Below are 24,965 nucleotides of genomic sequence, written 5' to 3'. Positions count from 1 at the left end.
TCACTACTATTAGACAGCATGGTGTATCACTACTATTAGACAGCATGGTGTGTCACTACTATTAGACAGCATGGTGTATCACTACTATTAGACAGCATGGTGTATCACTACTATTAGACAGCTGGTGTGTCACTACGATTAGACAGCATGGTGTATCACTACTATTAGACAGCATGGTGTATCACTACTATTAGACAGCATGGTGTGTCTCTACTATTAGACAGCATGGTGTGTCACTACTATTAGACAGCATGGTGTATCACTACTATTAGACAGCATGGTGTATCACTACTATTAGACAGCATGGTGTATCACTACTATTAGACAGCATGGTGTATCACTACTATTAGACAGCATGGTGTATCACTACTATTAGACAGCATGGTGTATCACTACTATTAGACAGCATGGTGTATCACTACTATTAGACAGCATGGTGTATCACTACTATTAGACAGCATGGTGTATCAATACTATTAGACAGCATGGTGTATCACTACTATTAGACAGCATGGTGTATCACTACGATTAGACAGCATGGTGTATCACTACTATTAGACAGCATGGTGTGTCACTACTATTAGACAGCATGGTGTATCACTACTATTAGACAGCATGGTGTATCACTACTTTTAGACAGCATGGTGTATCACTACTATTAGACAGCATGGTGTGTCACTACTATTAGACAGCATGGTGTATCACTACTATTAGACAGCATGGTGTATCACTACTATTAGACAGCATGGTGTATCACTACTATTAGACAGCATGGTGTGTCACTACTATTAGACAGCATGGTGTATCACTACTATTAGACAGCATGGTGTATCACTACTATTAGACAGCATGGTGTATCACTACTATTAGACAGCATGGTGTGTCACTACTATTAGACAGCATGGTGTATCACTACTATTAGACAGCATGGTGTATCACTACTATTAGACAGCATGGTGTATCACTACTATTAGACAGCATGGTGTATCACTACTATTAGACAGCATGGTGTATCACTACTATTAGACAGCATGGTGTATCACTACTATTAGACAGCATGGTGTGTCACTACTATTAGACAGCATGGTGTATCACTACTATTAGACAGCATGGTGTATCACTACTATTAGACAGCATGGTGTATCACTACTATTAGACAGCATGGTGTGTCACTACTATTAGACAGCATGGTGTATCACTACTATTAGACAGCATGGTGTATCACTACTATTAGACAGCATGGTGTATCACTACTTTTAGACAGCATGGTGTATCACTACTATTAGACAGCATGGTGTGTCACTACTATTAGACAGCATGGTGTATCACTACTATTAGACAGCATGGTGTATCACTACTATTAGACAGCATGGTGTATCACTACTATTAGACAGCATGGTGTATCACTACTATTAGACAGCATGGTGTGTCACTACTATTAGACAGCATGGTGTATCACTACTATTAGACAGCATGGTGTATCACTACTATTAGACAGCATGGTGTATCACTACTATTAGACAGCATGGTGTGTCACTACTATTAGACAGCATGGTGTATCACTACTATTAGACAGCATGGTGTATCACTACTATTAGACAGCATGGTGTATCACTACTATTAGACAGCATGGTGTATCACTACTATTAGACAGCATGGTGTATCACTACTATTAGACAGCATGGTGTATCACTACTATTAGACAGCATGGTGTATCACTACTATTAGACAGCATGGTGTATCAATACTATTAGACAGCATGGTGTATCACTACTATTAGACAGCATGGTGTATCACTACGATTAGACAGCATGGTGTATCACTACTATTAGACAGCATGGTGTGTCACTACTATTAGACAGCATGGTGTATCACTACTATTAGACAGCATGGTGTATCACTACTTTTAGACAGCATGGTGTATCACTACTATTAGACAGCATGGTGTGTCACTACTATTAGACAGCATGGTGTATCACTACTATTAGACAGCATGGTGTATCACTACTATTAGACAGCATGGTGTATCACTACTATTAGACAGCATGGTGTGTCACTACTATTAGACAGCATGGTGTATCACTACTATTAGACAGCATGGTGTATCACTACTATTAGACAGCATGGTGTATCACTACTATTAGACAGCATGGTGTGTCACTACTATTAGACAGCATGGTGTATCACTACTATTAGACAGCATGGTGTATCACTACTATTAGACAGCATGGTGTATCACTACTATTAGACAGCATGGTGTATCACTACTATTAGACAGCATGGTGTATCACTACTATTAGACAGCATGGTGTATCACTACTATTAGACAGCATGGTGTATCACTACTATTAGACAGCATGGTGTATCACTACTATTAGACAGCATGGTGTGTCACTACTATTAGACAGCATGGTGTATCACTACTATTAGACAGCATGGTGTATCACTACTATTAGACAGCATGGTGTATCACTACTATTAGACAGCATGGTGTGTCACTACTATTAGACAGCATAGTGTATCACTACTATTAGACAGCATGGTGTGTCACTACTATTAGACAGCATGGTGTATCACTACTATTAGACAGTATGGTGTATCACTACTATTAGACAGCATGGTGTATCACTACGATTAGACAGTATGGTGTATCACTACTATTAGACAGCATGGTGTGTCACTACGATTAGACAGCAAGGTGTATCACTACGATTAGACAGCATGCTGTGTCACTACTATTAGACAGCATGGTGTATCACTACTATTAGACAGCATGGTGTATCACTACTATTAGACAGCATGGTGTATCACTACTATTAGACAGCATGGTGTATCACTACTATTAGACAGCATGGTGTATCACTACTATTAGACAGCATGGTGTATCACTACTATTAGACAGCATGGTGTATCACTACGATTAGACAGCATGGTGTATCACTACTATTAGACAGCATGGTGTATCACTACTATTAGACAGCATGGTGTATCACTACTATTAGACAGCATGGTGTATCACTACTATTAGACAGCATGGTGTATCACTACTATTAGACAGCATGGTGTATCACTACTATTAGACAGCATGGTGTATCACTACTATTAGACAGCATGGTGTATCACTACTATTAGACAGCATGGTGTATCACTACGATTAGACAGCATGGTGTGTCACTACTATTAGACAGCATGGTGTATCACTACTATTAGACAGCATGGTGTGTCACTACTATTAGACAGCATGGTGTATCACTACTATTAGACAGTATGGTGTGTCAATACTAATGTTTATATGTTATGTGTGTGTAAGATACTCTGCATCATCAAAATTATGTGGACACAATGAGTTTATGAGCTAGACAATGAGTTAGACAGCTGTCCACATACTTTTGGTCATGTAGTGTATCTATGTTATGTATGTTAGTACTATTTAGTGGATCAAGTAAAGCATCCTGTTCTATATGTGTTCTACATGTGTTGTATATGTGTTCTATATGTGTTCTATATGTGTTGTATATGTGTTGTTTATGTGTTCTACATGTGTTGTATATGTGTTGTTTATGTGTTCTACATGTGTTGTATATGTGTTCTATATGTGTTGTATATGTGTTGTTTATGTGTTCTATATGTGTTGTATACGTGTTGTATATGTGTTTGTTGCCTTTGATCTCTTCATCCCCTCTCTGTCTGTCTGTCTGTCTGTCTGTCTGTCTGTCTGTCTGTCTGTCTGTCTGTCTGTCTGTCTGTCTGTCTGTCTGTCTGTCTTTCTCTCTCCTTCTCTCTCTCTCTTTATCGCTATCTTTCCCTGTCTGTCTGTCTTTCTCTCTCTCTCTGTCTCTCGCACTCTTTATAGCTATCTTTCCCTCTCTCTCTCTGTCTGTCTGTCTTTCTCTCTCCTTCTCTCTCTCTCTTTATCGCTATCTTTCCCTGTCTGTCTGTCTGTCTGTCTGTCTTTCTCTCTCCTTCTCTCTCTCTTTATCGCTATCTTTCCCTCTCTCTCTGTCTGTCTGTCTTTCTCTCTCTCTGTCTCTCTCACTCCCATCAGAGCGAGCTGCAGGTCTGTGCTGTAGGTTGATTGGCAGCTGTAGGCGGGGCATGCCTAAGCTTGCGGACCTATCGGTAAAGACCAAGGATGTGTGGGAGATTCCCAGAGAGTCTCTCCAGCTCATTAAGAAGCTGGGCAACGGGCAGTTTGGAGAAGTCTGGATGGGTAGGAACTAGTTCTCTGTCTTTGCATGCCTCTTCATCTCATTTAATCTCCCTCCCTATATCCCTCCCACCACCCCCTCCTCCCTCTCCACTCCTACCATCCCCTCCACCCCTCCATCTTTTAGGCAGTAACGATGGGATGTGTCACTTCTTGACCACGCCCTGTCCCAATTCAACGCCCCTCACCCTGGGTTTGGGGCGGGACGCCTGGGAGGTTGCCCGGGAAACGCTGGCCCTAAACAAGAAGTTGGGTCAGGGCTGCTTCGGAGATGTCTGGATGGGTGAGACCGACTGTCAATCAATCAATCAATCAATCAATCAAACAATCAATCAGTCACCTTCTTTTACTGTATGTTGAAACACTTTTTACAGTCTGTGTTCCGGAAGGGCTTCTCAGTGTGTCTCTGGATATTCCTAATGCGGTGTTCCCGGTGTCCAGTTCCCTCCCTCCTCCCATCCTTCCTTCCTACCCTCCCTCCTCCCTTCTCTCCTCCCATCCTTCCTTCCTTCCTCCCCTCCCTCCTCCTTTCTCTCCTCCCATCCTTCCTTCCTACCCTCCCTCCTCCTTTCTCTCCTCCCATCCTTCCTTCCTTCCCTCCCTCCTCCTTTCTCTCCTCCCATCCTTCCTTCCTACCCTCCCTCCTCCCTTCTCTCCTCCCATCCTTCCTTCCTTCCTCCCCTCCCTCCTCCTTTCTCTCCTCCCATCCTTCCTTCCTACCCTCCCTCCTGCCTTCTCTCCTCCCCTCCCTCCTCCCTTCTCTCCTCCCATCCTTCCTTCCTCCCCTCCCTCCTCCCCTCCTTCCTTCCTCCCCTCCCTCCTCCCTTCTCTCCTCCGATCCTTCCTTCCCCCCTCCCTCGTCCCTTCTCTCCTCCCCAGCCCTCCTCCCCTCATGCCTCCCTTCTCTCCGCCCCTCCTTCCTCCCCTCTCTGTTCCCTTCTCTCATCCCTTCTCTCCTCCCTTCTCTCCTTCCCTCCCTCCTCTCCTTCCCTCCCTCCCTCCCTCCTCCCTCCTCTCCTCTCCTTCCCTCCCTTCTCCCCTCCCTCCTCTCCTTCCCTCCCTTCTCCCCTCCCTCCTCTCCTCCCTCCTCTCCTTCCCTCCCTCCTCTCCTCCCTTCTCTCCTTCCCTCCCTCCTCTCAGTGCTGTTCTGTGTCAGTGTTAAAGGGTCTGTGTCTGTCCAGACCAGTGCTGTTCTGTGTCAGTGTTAAAGGGACTGTGTCTGTCCAGACCAGTGCTGTTCTGTGTCAGTGTTAAAGGGTCTGTGTCTGTCCAGACCAGTGCTGTTCTGTGTCAGTGTTAAAGGGACTGTGTCTGTCCAGACCAGTGCTGTTCTGTGTCAGTGTTAAAGGGTCTGTGTCTGTCCAGACCAGTGCTGTTCTGTGTCAGTGTTAAAGGGTCTGTGTCTGTCCAGACCAGTGCTGTTCTGTGTCAGTGTTAAAGTGTGTGAGTGTGGCCAGTCCAGGAGGTGTTTTACTGGTCCGGCTTCATGTGCTACTGTAGTTTCATTCATCCTCCCCAAATCTCCTCCCCTCCCTCCAACCTTCTCTCCTCCCCTCCTTCCTCTCCTCTCTGTTCCCTTCTCTCATCCCTTTTCTCCTCCCATCCTTCCTTCCTCCCCTCCCTCCTCTCCTCCCCATCCCTCCTCCCCTCATGCCTCCCTTCTCTCCTCCCCTCCTTCTTCCCCTCTCTGTTCCCTTCTCTCATCCCTCCTCTCCTTCCCTCCCTCCTCTCCTCCCTCCTCTCCTTCCCCCCTTCCTCTCCTCCCTCCTCTCCTCCCTTCTTCCCTCCCTACTCTCCCTCCCTCCTCTCCTTTCCTCTCTCCTTAATTGTTACCCCACCCTGCCTCCTCCATGCATGACCTCATCATCACATGACCTCATCATCACATGACCTCATCATCACTCTCTTAATGTGTGTACTATATAACTCTGTGTGTGGGTGTGTATATAGGTGTGCGTGTGTACATAATTGCGCGTGTTTCTGCCTCTGTGGTGTGTGTGTGTGTATGTATGTCAGGTATGTGGAACGGCGCCACCAAGGTAGCAGTGAAGACGTTGAAGCCAGGCACCATGTCTCCAGAGGCCTTCCTAGAAGAGGCTCAGATCATGAAGAGACTGAGACATGACAAGCTGGTGCAGCTGTACGCTGTGGTCTCTGAAGAACCCATCTATATCATCACAGAGTTCATGAGCCAAGGTGCTGCACGGACACACAGCATGCACACACATCTAAGCTGGGAAGCTCACACACACACACACATGCGCACATACACGCGCACACACACACACACACACACACACACACACACACACACACACACACACACACACACACACACACACACACACACACACACACACACACACACACACACACACACACACACACACACACACACACACACACACACACACACACACCACATGTTTTCACAATGATTTCTGACATGTATTCAACTGTGTGTACTGCAGGAAGCCTACTGGACTTCTTGAAGGACGGGGAAGGAGGGAATCTGAAGCTGCCTCAACTGGTGGATATGGCTGCTCAGGTCAGAACACACAACCACCGTCTCGGTCAGGTCAACCCCCGTCTCGGTCAGGTCAACCCCCGTCTCGGTCAGGTCAACCCCCGTCTCGGTCAGGTCAACCCCCGTCTCGGTCAGGTCAACCCCGTCTCGGTCAGGTCAACCACCGTCTCGGTCAGGTCAACCCCGTCTCGGTCAGGTCAACCCCCGTCTCGGTCAGGTCAACCCCGTCTCGGTCAGGTCAACCCCCGTCTCGGTCAGGTCAACCCCCATCTCGGTCAATTCAACCCCGTCTCGGTCAGGTCAACCCCCGTCTCGGTCAGGTCAACCCCCGTCTCGGTCAGGTCAACCCCCGTCTCGGTCAGGTCAACCACTGTCTCGGTCAGGTCAACCCCCGTCTCGGTCAGGTCAACCCCCGTCTCGGTCAGGTCAACCACCGTCTCGGTCAGGTCAACCCCGTCTCGGTCAGGTCAACCCCGTCTCGGTCAACCACCGTCTCGGTCAGGTCAACCCCGTCTCGGTCAACCCCCGTCTCGGTCAGGTCAACCCCCGTCTCGGTCAACCCCCGTCTCGGTCAGGTCAACCACCGTCTCGGTCAGGTCAACCCCCGTCTCGGTCAGGTCAACCCCCGTCTCGGTCAACCACCGTCTCGGTCAGTTCAACCACCGTCTCGGTCAGTTCAACCCCCGTCTCGGTCAGGTCAACCCCCGTCTCGGTCAACCACCGTCTCGGTCAGGTCAACCCCCGTCTCGGTCAGGTCAACCACCGTCTCGGTCAGGTCAACCCCCGTCTCGGTCAGGTCAACCCCCGTCTCGGTCAGGTCAATCCCCGTCTCGGTCAGGTCAACCCCCGTCTCGGTCAACCCCCGTCTCGGTCAGGTCAACCCCCGTCTCGGTCAGGTCAACCCCCGTCTCGGTCAACCACCGTCTCGGTCAGTTCAACCACCGTCTCGGTCAGTTCAACCCCCGTCTCGGTCAGGTCAACCCCCGTCTCGGTCAACCACCGTCTCGGTCAGGTCAACCCCCGTCTCGGTCAGGTCAACCACCGTCTCGGTCAGGTCAACCCCCGTCTCGGTCAACCACCGTCTCGGTCAGTTCAACCCCCGTCTCGGTCAGGTCAACCCCCGTCTCGGTCAGGTCAACCCCCGTCTCGGTCAACCACCGTCTCGGTCAGGTCAACCCCCGTCTCGGTCAGGTCAACCACCGTCTCGGTCAGGTCAACCCCCGTCTCGGTCAACCACCGTCTCGGTCAGTTCAACCCCCGTCTCGGTCAGTTCAACCACCGTCTCGGTCAACCACTGTCTCGGTCAGGTCAACCCCCGTCTCGGTCAGGTCAACCCCCGTCTCGGTCAGGTCAACCCCCGTCTCGGTCAGGTCAACCCCCGTCTCGGTCAACCCCCGTCTCGGTCAGGTCAACCCCGTCTCGGTCAGGTCAACCCCCGTCTCGGTCAGGTCAACCCCCGTCTCGGTCAGGTCAACCCCCGTCTCGGTCAGGTCAACCCCCGTCTCGGTCAGTTCAACCCCCGTCTCGGTCAGGTCAACCCCCGTCTCGGTCAGGTCTACCCCCGTCTCGGTCAGGTCAACCACCGTCTCGGTCAGTTCAACCCCCGTCTCGGTCAGGTCAACCCCCGTCTCGGTCAACCCCCGTCTCGGTCAGGTCAACCCCCGTCTCGGTCAGGTCAACCCCCGTCTCGGTCAGGTCAACCCCCGTCTCGGTCAGGTCAACCCCCGTCTCGGTCAGGTCAACCCCCGTCTCGGTCAACCCCCGTCTCGGTCAGGTCAACCCCCGTCTCGGTCAGGTCAACCCCCGTCTCGGTCAGGTCAACCCCCGTCTCGGTCAGGTCAACCCCCGTCTCGGTCAGGTCAACCCCCGTCTCGGTCAGGTCAACCCCCGTCTCGGTCAGTTCAACCCCCGTCTCGGTCAGGTCAACCCCCGTCTCGGTCAGGTCTACCCCGTCTCGGTCAGGTCAACCCCCGTCTCGGTCAGGTCAACCACCGTCTCGGTCAGTTCAACCCCCGTCTCGGTCAGGTCAACCCCCGTCTCGGTCAACCCCCGTCTCGGTCAGGTCAACCCCCGTCTCGGTCAGGTCAACCCCCGTCTCGGTCAGGTCAACCCCCGTCTCGGTCAGTTCAACCCCCGTCTCGGTCAGGTCAACCCCCGTCTCGGTCAGGTCTACCCCCGTCTCGGTCAGGTCAACCCCCGTCTCGGTCAGGTCAACCACCGTCTCGGTCAGTTCAACCCCCGTCTCGGTCAGGTCTACCCCCGTCTCGGTCAGGTCAACCCCCGTCTCGGTCAGGTCAACCACCGTCTCGGTCAGTTCAACCCCCGTCTCGGTCAGTTCAACCCCCGTCTCGGTCAGGTCAACCCCCGTCTCGGTCAGGTCAACCCCCGTCTCGGTCAGGTCAACCACCGTCTCGGTCAGGTCAACCCCCGTCTCGGTCAGGTCAACCACCGTCTCGGTCAACCCCCGTCTCGGTCAACCACCGTCTCGGTCAGGTCAACCACCGTCTCGGTCAGGTCAACCCCCGTCTCGGTCAGGTCAACCCCCGTCTCGGTCAGGTCAACCCCCGTCTCGGTCAACCCCCGTCTCGGTCAGGTCAACCACCGTCTCGGTCAACCCCCGTCTCGGTCAGGTCAACCCCCGTCTCGGTCAACCACCGTCTCGGTCAGGTCAACCCCCGTCTCGGTCAGGTCAACCCCCGTCTCGGTCAGGTCAACCCCCGTCTCGGTCAGGTCAACCCCCGTCTCGGTCAACCCCCGTCTCGGTCAGGTCAACCACCGTCTCGGTCAGGTCAACCCCCGTCTCGGTCAGGTCAACCACCGTCTCGGTCAGGTCAACCCCCGTCTCGGTCAGGTCAACCCCCGTCTCGGTCAGGTCAACCCCCGTCTCGGTCAGGTCAACCCCCGTCTCGGTCAGGTCAACCCCCGTCTCGGTCAACCACCGTCTCGGTCAGGTCAACCCCCGTCTCGGTCAGGTCAACCCCCGTCTCGGTCAGGTCAACCCCCGTCTCGGTCAGGTCAACCCCGTCTCGGTCAGGTCAACCCCCGTCTCGGTCAGTTCAACCCCGTCTCGGTCAGGTCAACCCCCGTCTCGGTCAGGTCAACCCCCGTCTCGGTCAACCACCGTCTCGGTCAGGTCAACCCCTGTCTCGGTCAGGTCAACCCCCGTCTCGGTCAACCACTGTCTCGGTCAGGTCAACCCCCGTCTCGGTCAGGTCAACCCCCGTCTCGGTCAGTTCAACCCCCGTCTCGGTCAGGTCAACCCCCGTCTCGGTCAGGTCAACCCCCGTCTCGGTCAGGTCAACCACCGTCTCGGTCAGGTCAACCACCGTCTCGGTCAGGTCAACCCCCGTCTCGGTCAGGTCAACCACCGTCTCGGTCAACCCCCATCTTGACCACGTTCCTCTGGTGGTCGGGGTCGAGCGCTGGTGCCACCTCACACTCTGCTGCAGGTGGGACATGTTGGGATGACAGGCACTTCTAACACTTCCTCCTGTGTGTGTGTGTGTGTGTATGTATGTGTGCGTGCGTGCGTGTGCATAGATAGCGGCAGGCATGGCGTATATAGAGCGAATGAACTACATCCATCGTGATCTGCGAGCGGCTAACATTCTGGTCAGTGATAATCTGGTGTGCAAGATCGCTGACTTTGGTCTGGCCAGACTCATAGAGGACAATGAGTACACTGCCAGACAAGGTAAGAGAGAGTGTGACAACTCTTGATGAGAACAGGACTTCATAAATACATTTGATTGATTGATTGATTGATTGATTGATTGATTGATTTTTCAGGAGCCAAGTTCCCCATCAAGTGGACAGCTCCTGAAGCAGCTCTATACGGGCGTTTCACCATCAAGTCTGACGTGTGGAGCTTTGGTATCCTGCTCACTGAGCTCATCACAAAGGGACGCGTACCTTACCCAGGTAGGTGGGCGTGTCTTACTCTCTCCCTTCTTTTTTCCGGACATGGTATATGTGTTACTAAACATATGTGAACCCTTTGGAATTACCTCGATTTCTGAATAAATTGGTCATAAAATGTGATCTGATCTTCATCTAAGTCACAACAATAGACAAACACAGTCTGCTTACACTAATAACACACAGACAATGATACGTTTTCATGTCTTTATTGAACACACCGTGTAAACATTCACAGTGCAGGGTGGGAAAAGTATGTGAACCCTTGGATTTAATAACTGGTTGACCCTCCTTTGGCAGCAATAACCTCAACCAAACGTTTTCAGTAGTGGCGTATCAGACCTGCACAACGGTCAGGAGGAATTTTGGACCATTCCTCTTTACAAAACTTGGGATATTATTGGGGTATCTGGTGTGAACTGCTCTCTTGAGGTCATGCCACAGCATCTCAATCAGGTTTAGGTCGGGACTCTGACTGACACACTCCAGAAGGCGTATTTTCTTCTGTTGAAGTCATTCTGTTGTTGATTTACTTTTATGTTTTGGGTCGTTGTCCTGTTGTGTCACCCAACTTCTGTTGAGCTTCGATTGGTGGACAGATAGCCTAACATTCTCCTGCAAAATGTCTTGATAAACTTGGGAATTCCCTTTTCTGTCGATGATAGCTAGCTATCCAGGCCCCGAGGCAGCAAAGCAGCCCCAAACCATGATACTCCCTCCACCATACTTTACATTTGGGATGAGGGTTTGATGTTGGTGTGCTGTGCTGTGCCTATTTCTTCTCCACACACAGTGTTGTGTGTTCCTTCCAAACAACTCAACTGTAGTTTCATCTGACCACAGAATATTTTGCCAGTAGCGCTGTGGAACATCAAGGTGCACTTTAGCGAACTTCAAACGTGCAGCAATGTTTTTTTTGGACAGTATTGGCTTCTTCTGTGGCGTCCTCCCATGAACACCATTCTTGTTTAGTGTTTTACGTATAGTAGACTCGTCAACAGAGATGTTAGCATGTTCCAGAGATTTCTGTAAGTCTTTAGCTGACATTCTAGGATTCTTCTTAACCTCATTGAGCATTCTGTGCTGTGCTCTCATAGTCATCTTTGCAGGATGGCCACTCCTAGGGAGAGTAGCAACAGTGCTGAACTTTCTCCATTTATAGACAATTTGTCTTACCGTGGACTGATGAACATCAAGGCTTTTAGAGATACTTTTGTAAGCCTTTCCAGCTTTATGCAAGTCAACAATTCTTAATCTTAGGTCTTCTGAGATCTCTTTTGTTGGAGGCATGGTTGATATCAGGCAATGCTTCTTGTGAATAGCAAACTCAAATTTTGTGAGTGTTTTTTAAAGGGCAAGGTAGCTCTGACCAACATCTCCAATCTCCTGAATCCAATTAGCTTTTGGAGAAGTAATTAGCCTAGTGGTTCACATACTTTTTCCAACATACAGTCATGGCAAAAAGGTTTTGAGAATGACACAAATATTAATTTTCACAGTCTGCTGCCTCAGTTTGTATGATGGCAATTTGCATATACTCCAAAATGTTATGAAGAGTGATCAGATGAATTGCAAAGTCCTTCTTTGCCATGGAAATGAACTTAATCCCCCAAAAAAACATTTCCACTGCATTTCAGCCCTGCCACAAAAGGACCAGCTGACATCATGTCAGTGATTCTCTCGTTAACACAGGTGTGAGTGTTGACAAGGACAAGGCTGGAGATCACTCTGTCATGCTGATTGAGTCTGAATAACAGACTGGAAGCTTCAAAAGGAGGGTGGTGCTTGGAATCGTTGTTCTTCCTCTGCTTCCTCTACATCAATGCTTTGCAAAAAAAAGGCTTCACAGGCAAGGATATTGCTGCCAGTAAGATTGCACCTAAATCAACCATTTATTGGATCATCAAGAACTTCAAGGAGAGTGGTTCAATTGTTGTGAAGAAGGCTTCAGGGCACCCAAGAAAGTCCAGCAAGCACCAGGACCGTCTCCTAATGGCCTGGTGTCAAGAAGGGCTGCAAAGAAGCCACTTCTCTCCAGGAAAAACATCAGGGACAGACTGATATTCTGCAAAAGATAAAGAGATTGAACTGCTGAGAACTGGGGTAAAGTAATTTTCTCTGAATCCCCTTTCCGATTGTTTGGGGAATCTGGAAAAAAGCTTGTTCGGAGAAGACAAGGTGAGCGCTACCATCAGTCCTGTGTCATGCCAACAGTAAAGCATCCTGAGACCATTCATGTGTGGGGTTGCTTCTCAGCCAAGGGAGTGGGCTCACTCACAATTCTGCCTAAGAACACAGCCATTAATAAAGAATGGGACCAGCACATCCTCCGAGAGCAACTTCTCACAACCATCCAGGAACAGTTTGGCGATGAACAATGCCTTTTCCAGCATGATGGAGCACCTTGCCATAAGGCAAAAGTGATAACTAAGTTGCTCGGGGAACAAAACATCAATATTTTGGGTCCATGGCCAGGAAACTTGTGATCAATCCTCAAGAGGCGGGTGGACAAACAAAACCCCACAAATTCTGTCAAACTCCAAGCATTGATTATGCAAGAATGGGCTGCCATCAGTCAGGATGTGGCCCAGAAGTTAATTGACAGCATGCCAGGGTGGATTGCAGAGGCCTTGAAAAAGAAGGGTCAACACTGCAAATATTGACTCTTGGCATCAACTTCACGAAATTGTCAATAAAAGCCTTTGACACTTATGAAATGCTTGTAATTATACTTCAGTATCCATATTAAAAGCTGACAAAAATATCTAAAGACACTGAAGCAGCAAACTTTGTGAAAATTAATACTTGTGTCATTCTCAAAACTTTTGGCCATGACTGTACACTGTGAATGTTTAAACAACGTATTCAATGTAGACAAGAAAAATGCAATAATTTGTGTGTTATTAATTTTATGACCAATTTATATAGAAATCCGGGTAATTCCAAAGGGTTCAACATACTTTTTCTTGCCACTCTATGTCTCTTTCTCCCTCTCTACCACTCCCTCTTCCTCCTCTCTCTCTAGGTATGAATAACCGCGAGGTCCTGGAGCAGGTGGAGAGAGGCTACAGGATGCCCTGTGCGGTGGGTTGTCCTGCCTCCCTCCATGAGCTGATGGTGCAGTGTTGGCGCAGAGAGGCGGACGAGAGACACACCTTTGAATACCTGCAGGGCTTCCTGGAGGACTATTTTACTGCTACTGAACCCCAGTACCAGCCTGGAGAGAACCTGTGACCACGCCCACACGCACATACAGACGCGAGTGTTCACGGACAGACACTCACTCACATAAATACAGACACACACACACACACACACACACACCGTTTTCGTAGGCTGTAGCGTGCCAGATTGTGCCTTAAATCTTTACTCCGTGTGATATGATGATGATGCCTTCACTGCCAATGCTTTTTACCCTTTATAACCATCTTTCATGTCAAAGTGGATTTTTCCTGTCGTCCTTTTCATAATTAAGTCTGTTGTTTTTTCCTTCGAGTTTCTGAATCTGTCGGGTAAATGCTGCCCGTAGGGGGCACGTGTCCCCTCAAAGAATGTGCCCTGTTTAAAAACATTTAAGAAATAAAATTATATATATATATATATTGTTGTTGTTTCTCTGTAATACCACTAGCCACCTAGAAATGTTATGGAGTTGTCTTTAGTTAGCCCAGCTCTCCCAACCTCATAACTAACTTCCATGAAGCCATTTCAGACTATCAGTCAAGTTAGAGTAGCGAGCTTGTTTGTCTTAGCTGGCATGGCTGTTGTCAAGGTTGGTGGACTTTAGAAAAGCCAGCCATAACTACATGTATTGAATAAGACTCACATTCCTTTCAATCTGTTACCCAGATTTGAGCAGACATGCAGAGAAGAATGCTGCCAATGGTTGCCGATGTTAGAAATAGGCCTAGCTTGTGCATCATTATCACTAGCTATCACTAGCTATTACTAACTATCACTAGCTATCACTAGCTATCACTAGCTATTACTAGCTATCACTAGCTATTACTAGCTATCACTAGCTATTACTAGCTATCATTAGCTATTACTAGCTATCACTAGCTGTCACTAGCTATTACTAGCTATCACTAGCTATTACTAGGTATCACTAGCTATCACTAGCTATTACTAGCTATCACTAGATATCACTAGCTATCACTAGCTATTACTAGCTATCACTAGCTATCATTAGCTATTACTAGCTATCACTAGCTATCACCAGCTATTACTAGCTATCACTAGCTATCACTAGCTATTACTAGCTATCACTAGCTATTACTAGCTATCACTAGCTATTACTAGCTATTACTAGCTGTCACTAGCTATCACTAGCTATCATTAGCTATCACTAGCTATTACTAGCTATTACTAGCTATCATTAACTATTACTAGCTATCACAAGCTATCACTAGCTATCACTAGCTATCTCTAGCTATTACTAGCTATCACTAGCTATCACTAGCTATTACTAGCTATCACTAGATATCACTAGCTATCACTAGCTATCACTAGCTATTACTAGCTATCACTAGCTATCATTAGCTATCACTAGCTATCGTTAGCTATTACTAGCTATCACTAGCTATCACTAGCTATCATTAGCTATTACTAGCTATCACTAGCTATCACTAGTTATTACTAGCTATTGCTAGCTATCACTAGCTATCATTAGCTATCACTAGCTATCACTTGCTATCACTGGCTATCACTTGCTATCACTAGCTATCACTAGCTATCACTAGCTATTACTAGCTATCATTAGCTATCACTAGCTATCACTAGCTATCACTAGCTATTACTAGCTATCACTAGCTATCACTAGCTATCATTTGCTATTACTAGCTATCACTAGCTATTACAAGCTATCACTAGCTATTACTAGCTATTACTAGCTATCACCAGCTATCACTTGCTATCACTAGCTATCACTAGCTATTACTAGCTATTACTAGCTGTCACTAGCTATCATTAGATATCAGTAGCTATCACTAGCTATTACTAGCTATCACTAGCTATCACTAGCTATCACTAGCTATCTCTAGCTATTACTAGCTATCACTAGCTATCATTACCTATCACTAGCTATCACTAGCTATTACTAGCTATCACTAGCTATTACTAGCTATCACTAGCTATTACTAGCTATCATTAGCTATTACTAGCTATCACTAGCTATCACTAGCTATTACTAGCTATCACTAGCTATCACTTGCTATCACTAGCTATTACCAGCTATTACTAGCTGTCACTAGCTATCACTAGCTATCATTAGCTATCACTAGCTATTACTAGCTATCACTAGCTATCACTAGCTATTACTAGCTATCACTAGATATCACTAGCTATCACTAGCTATTACTAGCTATCACTAGCTATCATTAGCTATTACTAGCTATCACTAGCTATCACCAGCTATTACTAGCTATCACTAGCTATCACTAGCTATTACTAGCTATCACTAGCTATTACTAGCTATCACTAGCTATTACTAGCTATTACTAGCTGTCACTAGCTATCACTAGCTATCATTAGCTATCACTAGCTATTACTAGCTATTACTAGCTATCATTAACTATTGCTAGCTATCACAAGCTATCACTAGCTATCACTAGCTATCTCTAGCTATTACTAGCTATCACTAGCTATCACTAGTTATTACTAGCTATCACTAGCTATCACTAGCTATCATTAGCTATTACTAGCTATCACTAGCTATCACTAGTTATTACTAGCTATCACTAGCTATTACTAGCTATCACTAGCTATCACTAGTTATCACTAGCTATTACTAGCTATCACTAGATATCACTAGCTATTACTAGCTATCACTAGCTATTACTAGCTATCACTAGCTATCATTAGCTATCACTAGCTATCGTTAGCTATTACTAGCTATCACTAGCTATCACTAGCTATCATTAGCTATTACTAGCTATCACTAGCTATCACTAGTTATTACTAGCTATTGCTAGCTATCACTAGCTATCATTAGCTATCACTAGCTATAACTTGCTATCACTGGCTATCACTTGCTATCACTAGCTATCACTAGCTATCACTAGCTATCACTAGCTATTACTAGCTATCATTAGCTATTACTAGCTATCACTAGCTATCACTAGCTATCACTAGCTATTACTAGCTATCACTAGCTATTACTAGCTATCATTTGCTATTACCAGCTATCACTAGCTATTACTAGCTATCATTAGCTATTACTAGCTATTACTAGCTATCACCAGCTATCACTTGCTATCACTAGCTATCACTAGCTATTACTAGCTATTACTAGCTGTCACTAGCTATCATTAGATATCAGTAGCTATCACTAGCTATTACTAGCTATCACTAGCTATCACTAGCTATCATTAGCTATTACTAGCTATCACTAGCTATCACTAGTTATTACTAGCTATCACTAGCTATTACTAGCTATCACTAGCTATCACTAGTTATCACTAGCTATTACTAGCTATCACTAGATATCACTAGCTATTACTAGCTATCACTAGCTATTACTAGCTATCACTAGCTATCATTAGCTATCACTAGCTATCGTTAGCTATTACTAGCTATCACTAGCTATCACTAGCTATCATTAGCTATTACTAGCTATCACTAGCTATCACTAGTTATTACTAGCTATTGCTAGCTATCACTAGCTATCATTAGCTATCACTAGCTATAACTTGCTATCACTGGCTATCACTTGCTATCACTAGCTATCACTAGCTATCACTAGCTATCACTAGCTATTACTAGCTATCATTAGCTATTACTAGCTATCACTAGCTATCACTAGCTATCACTAGCTATTACTAGCTATCACTAGCTATTACTAGCTATCATTTGCTATTACTAGCTATCACTAGCTATTACTAGCTATCATTAGCTATTACTAGCTATTACTAGCTATCACCAGCTATCACTTGCTATCACTAGCTATCACTAGCTATTACTAGCTATTACTAGCTGTCACTAGCTATCATTAGATATCAGTAGCTATCACTAGCTATTACTAGCTATCACTAGCTATCACTAGCTATCTCTAGCTATTACTAGCTATCACTAGCTATCATTAGCTATCACTAGCTATCACTAGCTATTACTAGCTATCACTAGCTATTACTAGCTATCACTAGCTATTACTAGCTATCATTAGCTATTACTAGCTATCACTAACTATCACTAGCTATTACTAGCTATCACTAGCTATCACTTGCTATCACTAGCTATTACCAGCTATTACTAGCTGTCACTAGCTATCACTAGCTATCATTAGCTATCACTAGCTATTACTAGCTATTACTAGCTATCATTAGCTATCACTAGCTATCTCTAGCTATTACTAGCTATCACTAGCTATCATTAGCTATCACTAGCTATCACTAGCTATTACTAGCTATCACTAGCTATTACTAGCTATCATTAGCTATCACTAGCTATCACTAGCTATTACTAGATATCACTAGCTATCACTAGCTATCTCTAGCTATCACTAGCTATCACTAGCTATCACTAGTTATTGCTAGCTATCACTAGCTATCACTAGCTATTACTAGCTATCACTAGCTATCACTAGCTATCACTAGCTATTACTAGCTATCACTAGCTATCACTAGCTATCACTAGCTATTACTAGCTATCACTAGCTATCACTAGCTATTACTAGCTATCACTAGCTATTACTAGCTATCACTAGCTATTACTAGCTATCACTAGTTATCACTAGCTATCACTAGCTATCACTAGCTATCACTAGCTATTACTAGCTATCACTTGCTATCACTAGCTATTGCTAGCTATCGCTAGCTATCGCTAGCTATCACTAGCTATCACTAGCTATTACTAGCTATCACTAGCTATTACTAGCTATCACTAGCTATCACTAGCTATTACTAGCTATCACTAGCTATTACTAGCTATCACTAGCTATCACTAGCTATCACTAGCTATTACTAGCTATCACTAGCTATTACTAGCTATCACTAGCTATCACTAGCTACCACTAACTAACAGGGAAGAAATCTGAGGTGCGAGCACGGAGCGTGACTGGGCCAAGCTGGAGCAGCTTGTGAAATTGTTGGAGCCGTTCGCAATCCACACCGACTTCAAACTGACAGCCGGTCACTGTCTGATGTGGTAGCGTGTCGTCTCAACCTCGAGACACACTTGCAGTCAACTACTGTTGCAAAACAGTTGGCACTGGTCCTCCTGAAGTCATTGCGTGAGCGCTTTGCATGCATACTGAATCCTCTGGCAGCCAACTTCCTTCCTCACTCTACAGCAGCTTGCTCAACATAGATGAAGCCACTGACAAGGGAAGCAGAGTCTTTTGTACTTCAGCAAATCAGAGAGTAGCGCCATGGAGCAGTAGGACCCCCAGCAAGATGTCAGCACGTTGAATCCAGCAAGCATCTCGACCACAGTTCTTCAGAAATATAGTTTCCTTGCAACGAGGATAGTCCAGCCGGAGGGTCAACCTGTCAGGGTATTCAGTACCCTGTGTGAGCTATGGAAATACCTGGAAGAGGTCAAGGTGGGCATGTCACATGACTTCCTTTGTTGTTTCTGTCACATAAAGGTACTTGATTCTTCTTCCATCTACTAGTAAAGTTATAAAATCATTAGATTGGTGTAAACATGGACAAGATAGTTTCCTTCCACCATATTTCTTGCACCAGTCTTAGGCACTTATCCTTTAAATCCAAGTCTAATTAGGATGGATTTATAATTTAAACTTTACCAAACATATTTCCTGGCCAGGGAGTTGTATAGAGTCCTCTAGTGACCAAAAGCCTGTGGCGGCGCCATTGAGGACATTAGCCATTTTGATTTAGTCTACTGGGTGGGATTTCCAATGTCATTGGCTGATCTCTCCTGATGACCCGGTTAGCATGACCTGATGACCCGGTTGGAGTCGTGACAAAATGTATTATTTCAAGATGGAGATGTCCTCAACGGTGCTGCCCATGTTTTCACAGACACCATCATGACACAGATACAAATCAAATCTAAGATTTGCTGTCTATCCAAGTCTATGGTCCTATCTCCTTATGTATTACTGCCCCCCAGTGGCAAGATGTGAAATCCCCTCAAAACGAACTATAGGCCTAAAACACATACAGTGGGGCAAAAAAAAGACAGAAAACGTTTGACCTCTGTCATTGCCAACAAAGGGTATATAACAAAGTATTGAGATAAACTTTTGTTATTGACCAAATACTTATTTTCCACCATAATTTGCAAATAACTAAATAAAAAATCCTACATTGTGATTTTCTGGATTTTTTTTCTTCTAATTTTGTTTGTCATAGTTGAAGTGTACCTATGATGAAAATTACAGGCCTCATCTTTTTAAGTGGGAGAACTTGCACAATTGGTGGCTGACTAAATACTTTTTTGCCCCACTGTACATGACTGCTCCCGCATAGGCTGCTTTCGTTTGATTTTTGTACAGTTTGTTTTGATGATTGTAACCTTCTGTTGTTTCAGATGTTTCTGACCTTCTGTTGTTTCAAATGTTTCTGACCTTCTGTTGTTTCAAATGTTTCTGACCTTCTCTCGTTTCAAATGTTTCTGACCTTCTGTTGTTTCAAATGTTTCTGACCTTCTGTTGTTTCAAATGTTTCTGACCTTCTGTTGTTTCAAATGTTTCTGACCTTCTGTTGTTTCAAATGTTTCTGACCTTCTGTTGTTTCAAATGTTTTTGACCTTCACTTGTTTCAAACGTTTTTGACCTTCTCTTGTTTCAGATGCTTATGGTAAAAGGCTATTCCACAATACCTGTGTGTCTCGATTCCATTGTTTCTAAGTGTAGCCTCCACACAGATTTGTATTTCTATACTCATAATCACACACACATTTTGACTGGTGTGGCCAGTCTACTACAAACTGGGTTCCTTCTGTGGTTTGGTCAGTTTGTCTGCAGTTTTATCTATGCCATCACTGTCCCTCATAACCATAGGGTTACAACTGGATAAGAGGTTTTAAGGGGTCTATTGGCATGGGAACCATATGTTAACATAGCCAAAGCAAGTGAAGTAGTTATCTCTCTCTCCCTCGCTGTCTCTTTCTCCATCTCAGTTCTTTCTCTGACGACTCTATCTACCCCCACCCCCATCGGCATTGCGTAACCCAGACAACAGGTTCTGATATAAGAAAAAAAAAGAAAAAAAAGAAATACACTTCCCAGAGTACTTATCGGTAGTACCGAGGCCAAATACGGGTCCCCGGATGGGACTGACAGCCAGGCACGTCTGGCGAGAAACGAGAGGCGAGATTGCAGTGTGAGAGACAGAGATAGAAAGGGGGATATCATATCGCGGGGAGAGAGAGAAACGGACGAAATATTTGGTTCTTTCCTCTGTTTTCTTCCAGGAACATCTGTCCCGCTACTGTCTGCCACAGGATCGTTCTAGCAGGGTTTGAGGAGTGTTCCTGTGTGTGCGTGTATGCAGAAGGGGTATCCGCCCCCCCCTGTCCGTTTCCCCTTCTCTCCAAATATTCTCATTTTTTTGTATTTTTCTCCGTTTTCTGGTCTCTACTGTTGATGTACACCAGCTTGTTTTTAGAGAAACGTTTTTTTTGTTGTGTCGGAGCCCTGTACACACACAGACAGATAGAAGTGCGAGGCACGGAGAGGAGACAGACAGACAACGACGTTAACTGGAGGAATGAACGGAAAATGCTGTGCGCCAGCGGTGGCAGCCGTGATATTACCGATACATTCGTGACCCGCGAGACGAGAGAGAGAAGACCCGCTGCAGCACCAAGCCTCTCCGGGTGAGTGCGCATGCATCGTCTGTCTGTATACACAACCCATATTTGCATACTGGGCTGTTCTAGCGCCGCTGCCAGAATCGCGCGGCACCGCTGCATTTTTTTTTATTGAAGGAATTTGTATTAACCTCGGCGGTGCCGTTATAACTCGCGCTGGGTCAGTCTGTCACTGATGTGGTGGACTTCCCTCTAATTACTGATGGCGATCACGCACGCACGCACGCACGCACGCACACACACACACACACACACACACACACACACACACACACACACACACACACACACACACACACACACACACAGATCCGTTACTGAGACAGACTGTCTCTCATCTGCATTCGCCGTGAATGGACGTGGTCGGTCTCGGAGCTCAATGGAACATTCGGTGCTGTGGCGCGCGCACCGACAGATGTTTACTCTAATTTACTTGGAGATAGAGAAAGCCCAGCTAGCACGTACCATTCTGAGAACAATATGTTTCTTCCAGCTCGGTGAGAGTGTGCTTGTCCTGCGTTTATCTTGTATACAACCTTCCTAGAACTTTCTGGGAATGGTGCAGGATCGTTGCTCGGTTTTGGAACATTCTCAGCACATTTAAGGAACTTGGCAAAAAAAAGCATTATTTTCTTGTCATTTCATTACTTTACATTTAATTGACATTTTGGTATTGTTCTAGGAACAATCTCTCCAACTGGTTTGACAATGGGAACATTCACAAATAGTTCAGAGAACGTTAAGAAAGCAACTTCTTCTGTGGGGATTTCAGTACTTCAGCATAACGTTTCCTACGTTTCCTCATGGTTCTATTTAAAACCATGTTTTCAAATGGTTCTGAGAACTTTCCATAAAAAAATGTACTTTAAGTAACGTTCAGAGAACGTTCTAAGGATATTATTTAAAAACATATACATTCTGTTCTCACCATCAATAAAACTCTATCTTGTAAAGTGTGTTCAGGTGTGTTGGCCTCGCCCACTAATTGGCCTCACCTGGTTTTATTGAGCGCTTGTTTCCTTTGAAATTGGGTCTGTTTGAATAGACGAAAAGGAACTGTTTTGTATGTGTAAACGAACAAAGCGTTTACGTTCCGTCCTGGTGGCGCAGTGGACGACTACCATGGATAAATAACAGATGATTGTAAATTCAAATCCCACTGTATCATTAATTCCTCTTTGTACTTGGAGTTCCAAATGAAGCTAGCAGTCTTAGTGAAAGTGTTAAGGAAGTCATTCAAAAACCTCCAAATAACCTTAATAAAACCTTTCAAGGAACCAGAGCAAAACGTTCTCAGGACCTCCCTGGAACCAGAGTAAAACATTCTCAGGACCTCCCTGGAACCAGAGTAAAACGCTCTCAGGACCTCCCTGGAACCGAAGTAAAACATTCTCAGGACCTCCCTGGAACCAGAGTAAAACGTTCTAAGGACCTCCCTGGAACCAGAGTAAAACGTTCTGAGGACCTCCCTGGAACTGAAGTAAAACGTTCTAAGGACCTCCCTGGAACTGAAGTAAAACGTTCTAAGGACCTCTCTGGAACCAGACTAAAATGTTCTCAGGACCTCCCTGGAACCGAAATAAAACGTTCTCAGGACCTCCCTGGAACCGAAGTAAAACATTCGCAGGACCTCCCTGGAACCAGAGTAAAACGTTCTGAAGACCTCCCTGGAACCGAAGTAAAACGTTCTCAGGACCTCCCTGGAGCCAAAGTAAAACATTCTCAGGACCTCCCTGGAACCAGAGTAAAACGTTCTCAGGACCTCCCTGGAACCAGAGTAAAACGTTCTCAGGACCTCCCTGGAACCGAAGTAAAACGTTCTCAGGACCCCCCTGGAACATAAAAATAAACTTTCCCAGAACAGACAACATTTTCACTTCTGTTCTTAGAAGTCAGGAAAGGTATGGCTCCTGAGTGGCGCAGCGGTCTAAGGCACTGCATCCCAGTGCTAGAGGCATCACTACAGACCCTGGTTTGATTCCTGGCTGTATTACAACCCGCCGTGATTGGGAGTACCATAGGGGGGACGGCGCACAATTGGCCCAGCGTCATCCGGGTAGGGTTAGGTCGTCATTGTAAATGAGAGAAAGAGAAAGATAGCCTAGGGGCCAGTGTAGGTGTGTCCTGACGGTGTATTTTATTTAGGGCCCTTATTGACATGCACAACTCGTGCACGTGATGCAGAATGATATGTCTTAAAGGGAGAGTCGTCTCGGTGTGGGTATGTACGTCTCTATGGGTGTGGGTTTGTACGTCTGTATGGGTGTGGGTATGTACGTCTGTATGGGTGTGGGTTTGTACGTCTGTATGGGTGTGGGTATGTACGTCTGTATGGGTGTGGGTTTGTACGTCTGTATGGGTGTGGGTATGTACGTCTGTATGGGTGTGGGTTTGTACGTCTGTATGGGTGTGGGTATGTACGTCTGTATGGGTGTGGGTTTGTACGTCTGTATGGGTGTGGGTATGTACGTCTGTATGGGTGTGGGTATGTACGTCTGTATGGGTGTGGGTTTGTACGTCTGTATGGGTGTGGGTATGTACGTCTGTATGGGTGTGGGTATGTACGTCTGTATGGGTGTGGGTATGTACGTCTGTATGGGTGTGGGTATGTACGTCTGTATTTGCGGTGGTGTGTGTAGGCGTGTATAGGTGTGTGTGTGTGTGTGTAGGTTTGTGCCATTTGAGGATATATAATAGCGTAGACCTATTGTGTACCTGTGTGCTCGGTGGTGGTAGTCATAGAAACAGCCTTGTATCGCCACGGATGTTCTCGCTGTCCTTATCGGCCAGGTCAGCAGTCAACATACACATCTATACAGAAACGTTGAGTGTTTGTCCTGGATTGCTTCATGTATGTATTTGTTTGGCTGGAGTTTGTGTCTCTCTCTCTCTCTCTGTGTGTGTGTGTGTGTGTATCGGGGTGTCACACACCCTTTCTAACTGAAGGTCATGACCCTGACACTTAGAGTTGTGGTTACAGTTTTATTTCAGCTAGTTTTGGTTCTAGTTCAGTTCTGGTTCTAGTCCAGTTATTTCTAGTTCTGGTTCTAGTCCAGTTATTTCTAGTTCTGGTTCTAGTCCAGTTATTTCTAGTTCTGGTTCTAGTCCAGTTATTTCTAGTTCTGGTTCTAGTCCAGTTATTTTTAGTTCTGGTTCGAGGCCAGTTATTTCTAGTTCTGGTTCTAGTCCAGTTATTTTTAGTTCTGGTTCTAGTCCAGTTATTTCTAGTTCTGGTTCTAGTCCTGTTATTTCTAGTTCTGGTTCTAGTCCAGTTATTTCTAGTTCTGGTTCAAGTCCAGTTATTTCTAGTTCTGGTTCTAGTCCAGTTATTTCTAGTTCTGGTTCTAGTCCAGTTATTTCTAGTTCTGGTTCAAGTCCAGTTATTTCTAGTTCTGGTTCTAGTCCAGTTATTTCTGGTTCTAGTCCAGTTCTTTCTGGTTCTCTGGTTCTAGTCCAGCTAGTTCTGGTTCTATTACAACTTGTCCAGGTTCTAGTTCTGGTTCTATTCCAGTTATTTCTGGTTCTATTCCGGCT

At 45.9% G+C, this 24,965-nt stretch overlaps 1 protein-coding gene across 2 annotated transcripts in view; it reads left to right on the top strand.

Annotated features, from left to right (window-relative positions):
* Positions 1-14,252, top strand: part of LOC135549536 (proto-oncogene tyrosine-protein kinase Yrk-like) — a 67,622-nt gene extending 53,370 nt beyond the window's left edge. The window contains exons 8-13 of one of the 2 annotated variants that reach the window (XM_064979564.1): positions 4,046-4,210; positions 6,224-6,403; positions 6,679-6,755; positions 10,275-10,428; positions 10,524-10,655; positions 13,678-14,252. In XM_064979564.1, the coding sequence (XP_064835636.1) occupies positions 4,046-4,210; positions 6,224-6,403; positions 6,679-6,755; positions 10,275-10,428; positions 10,524-10,655; positions 13,678-13,886 (917 nt within the window). In that variant the 3' untranslated portion in view covers positions 13,887-14,252. Of the gene's footprint in view, positions 1-4,045; positions 4,211-4,334; positions 4,491-6,223; positions 6,404-6,678; positions 6,756-10,274; positions 10,429-10,523; positions 10,656-13,677 lie in introns of both variants that reach the window. The other variant, XM_064979565.1, reaches the window with a different exon arrangement.
* The last annotated feature ends 10,713 nt before the right edge of the window (positions 14,253-24,965 follow it).

This window comes from Oncorhynchus masou, chromosome 12, assembly GCF_036934945.1.
Source record: "Oncorhynchus masou masou isolate Uvic2021 chromosome 12, UVic_Omas_1.1, whole genome shotgun sequence".
Lineage (NCBI taxonomy): Eukaryota > Metazoa > Chordata > Actinopteri > Salmoniformes > Salmonidae > Oncorhynchus > Oncorhynchus masou.
Note: the sequence above shows the minus strand (reverse complement) of the source record. Positions and strands in the feature narration are given on the sequence as shown.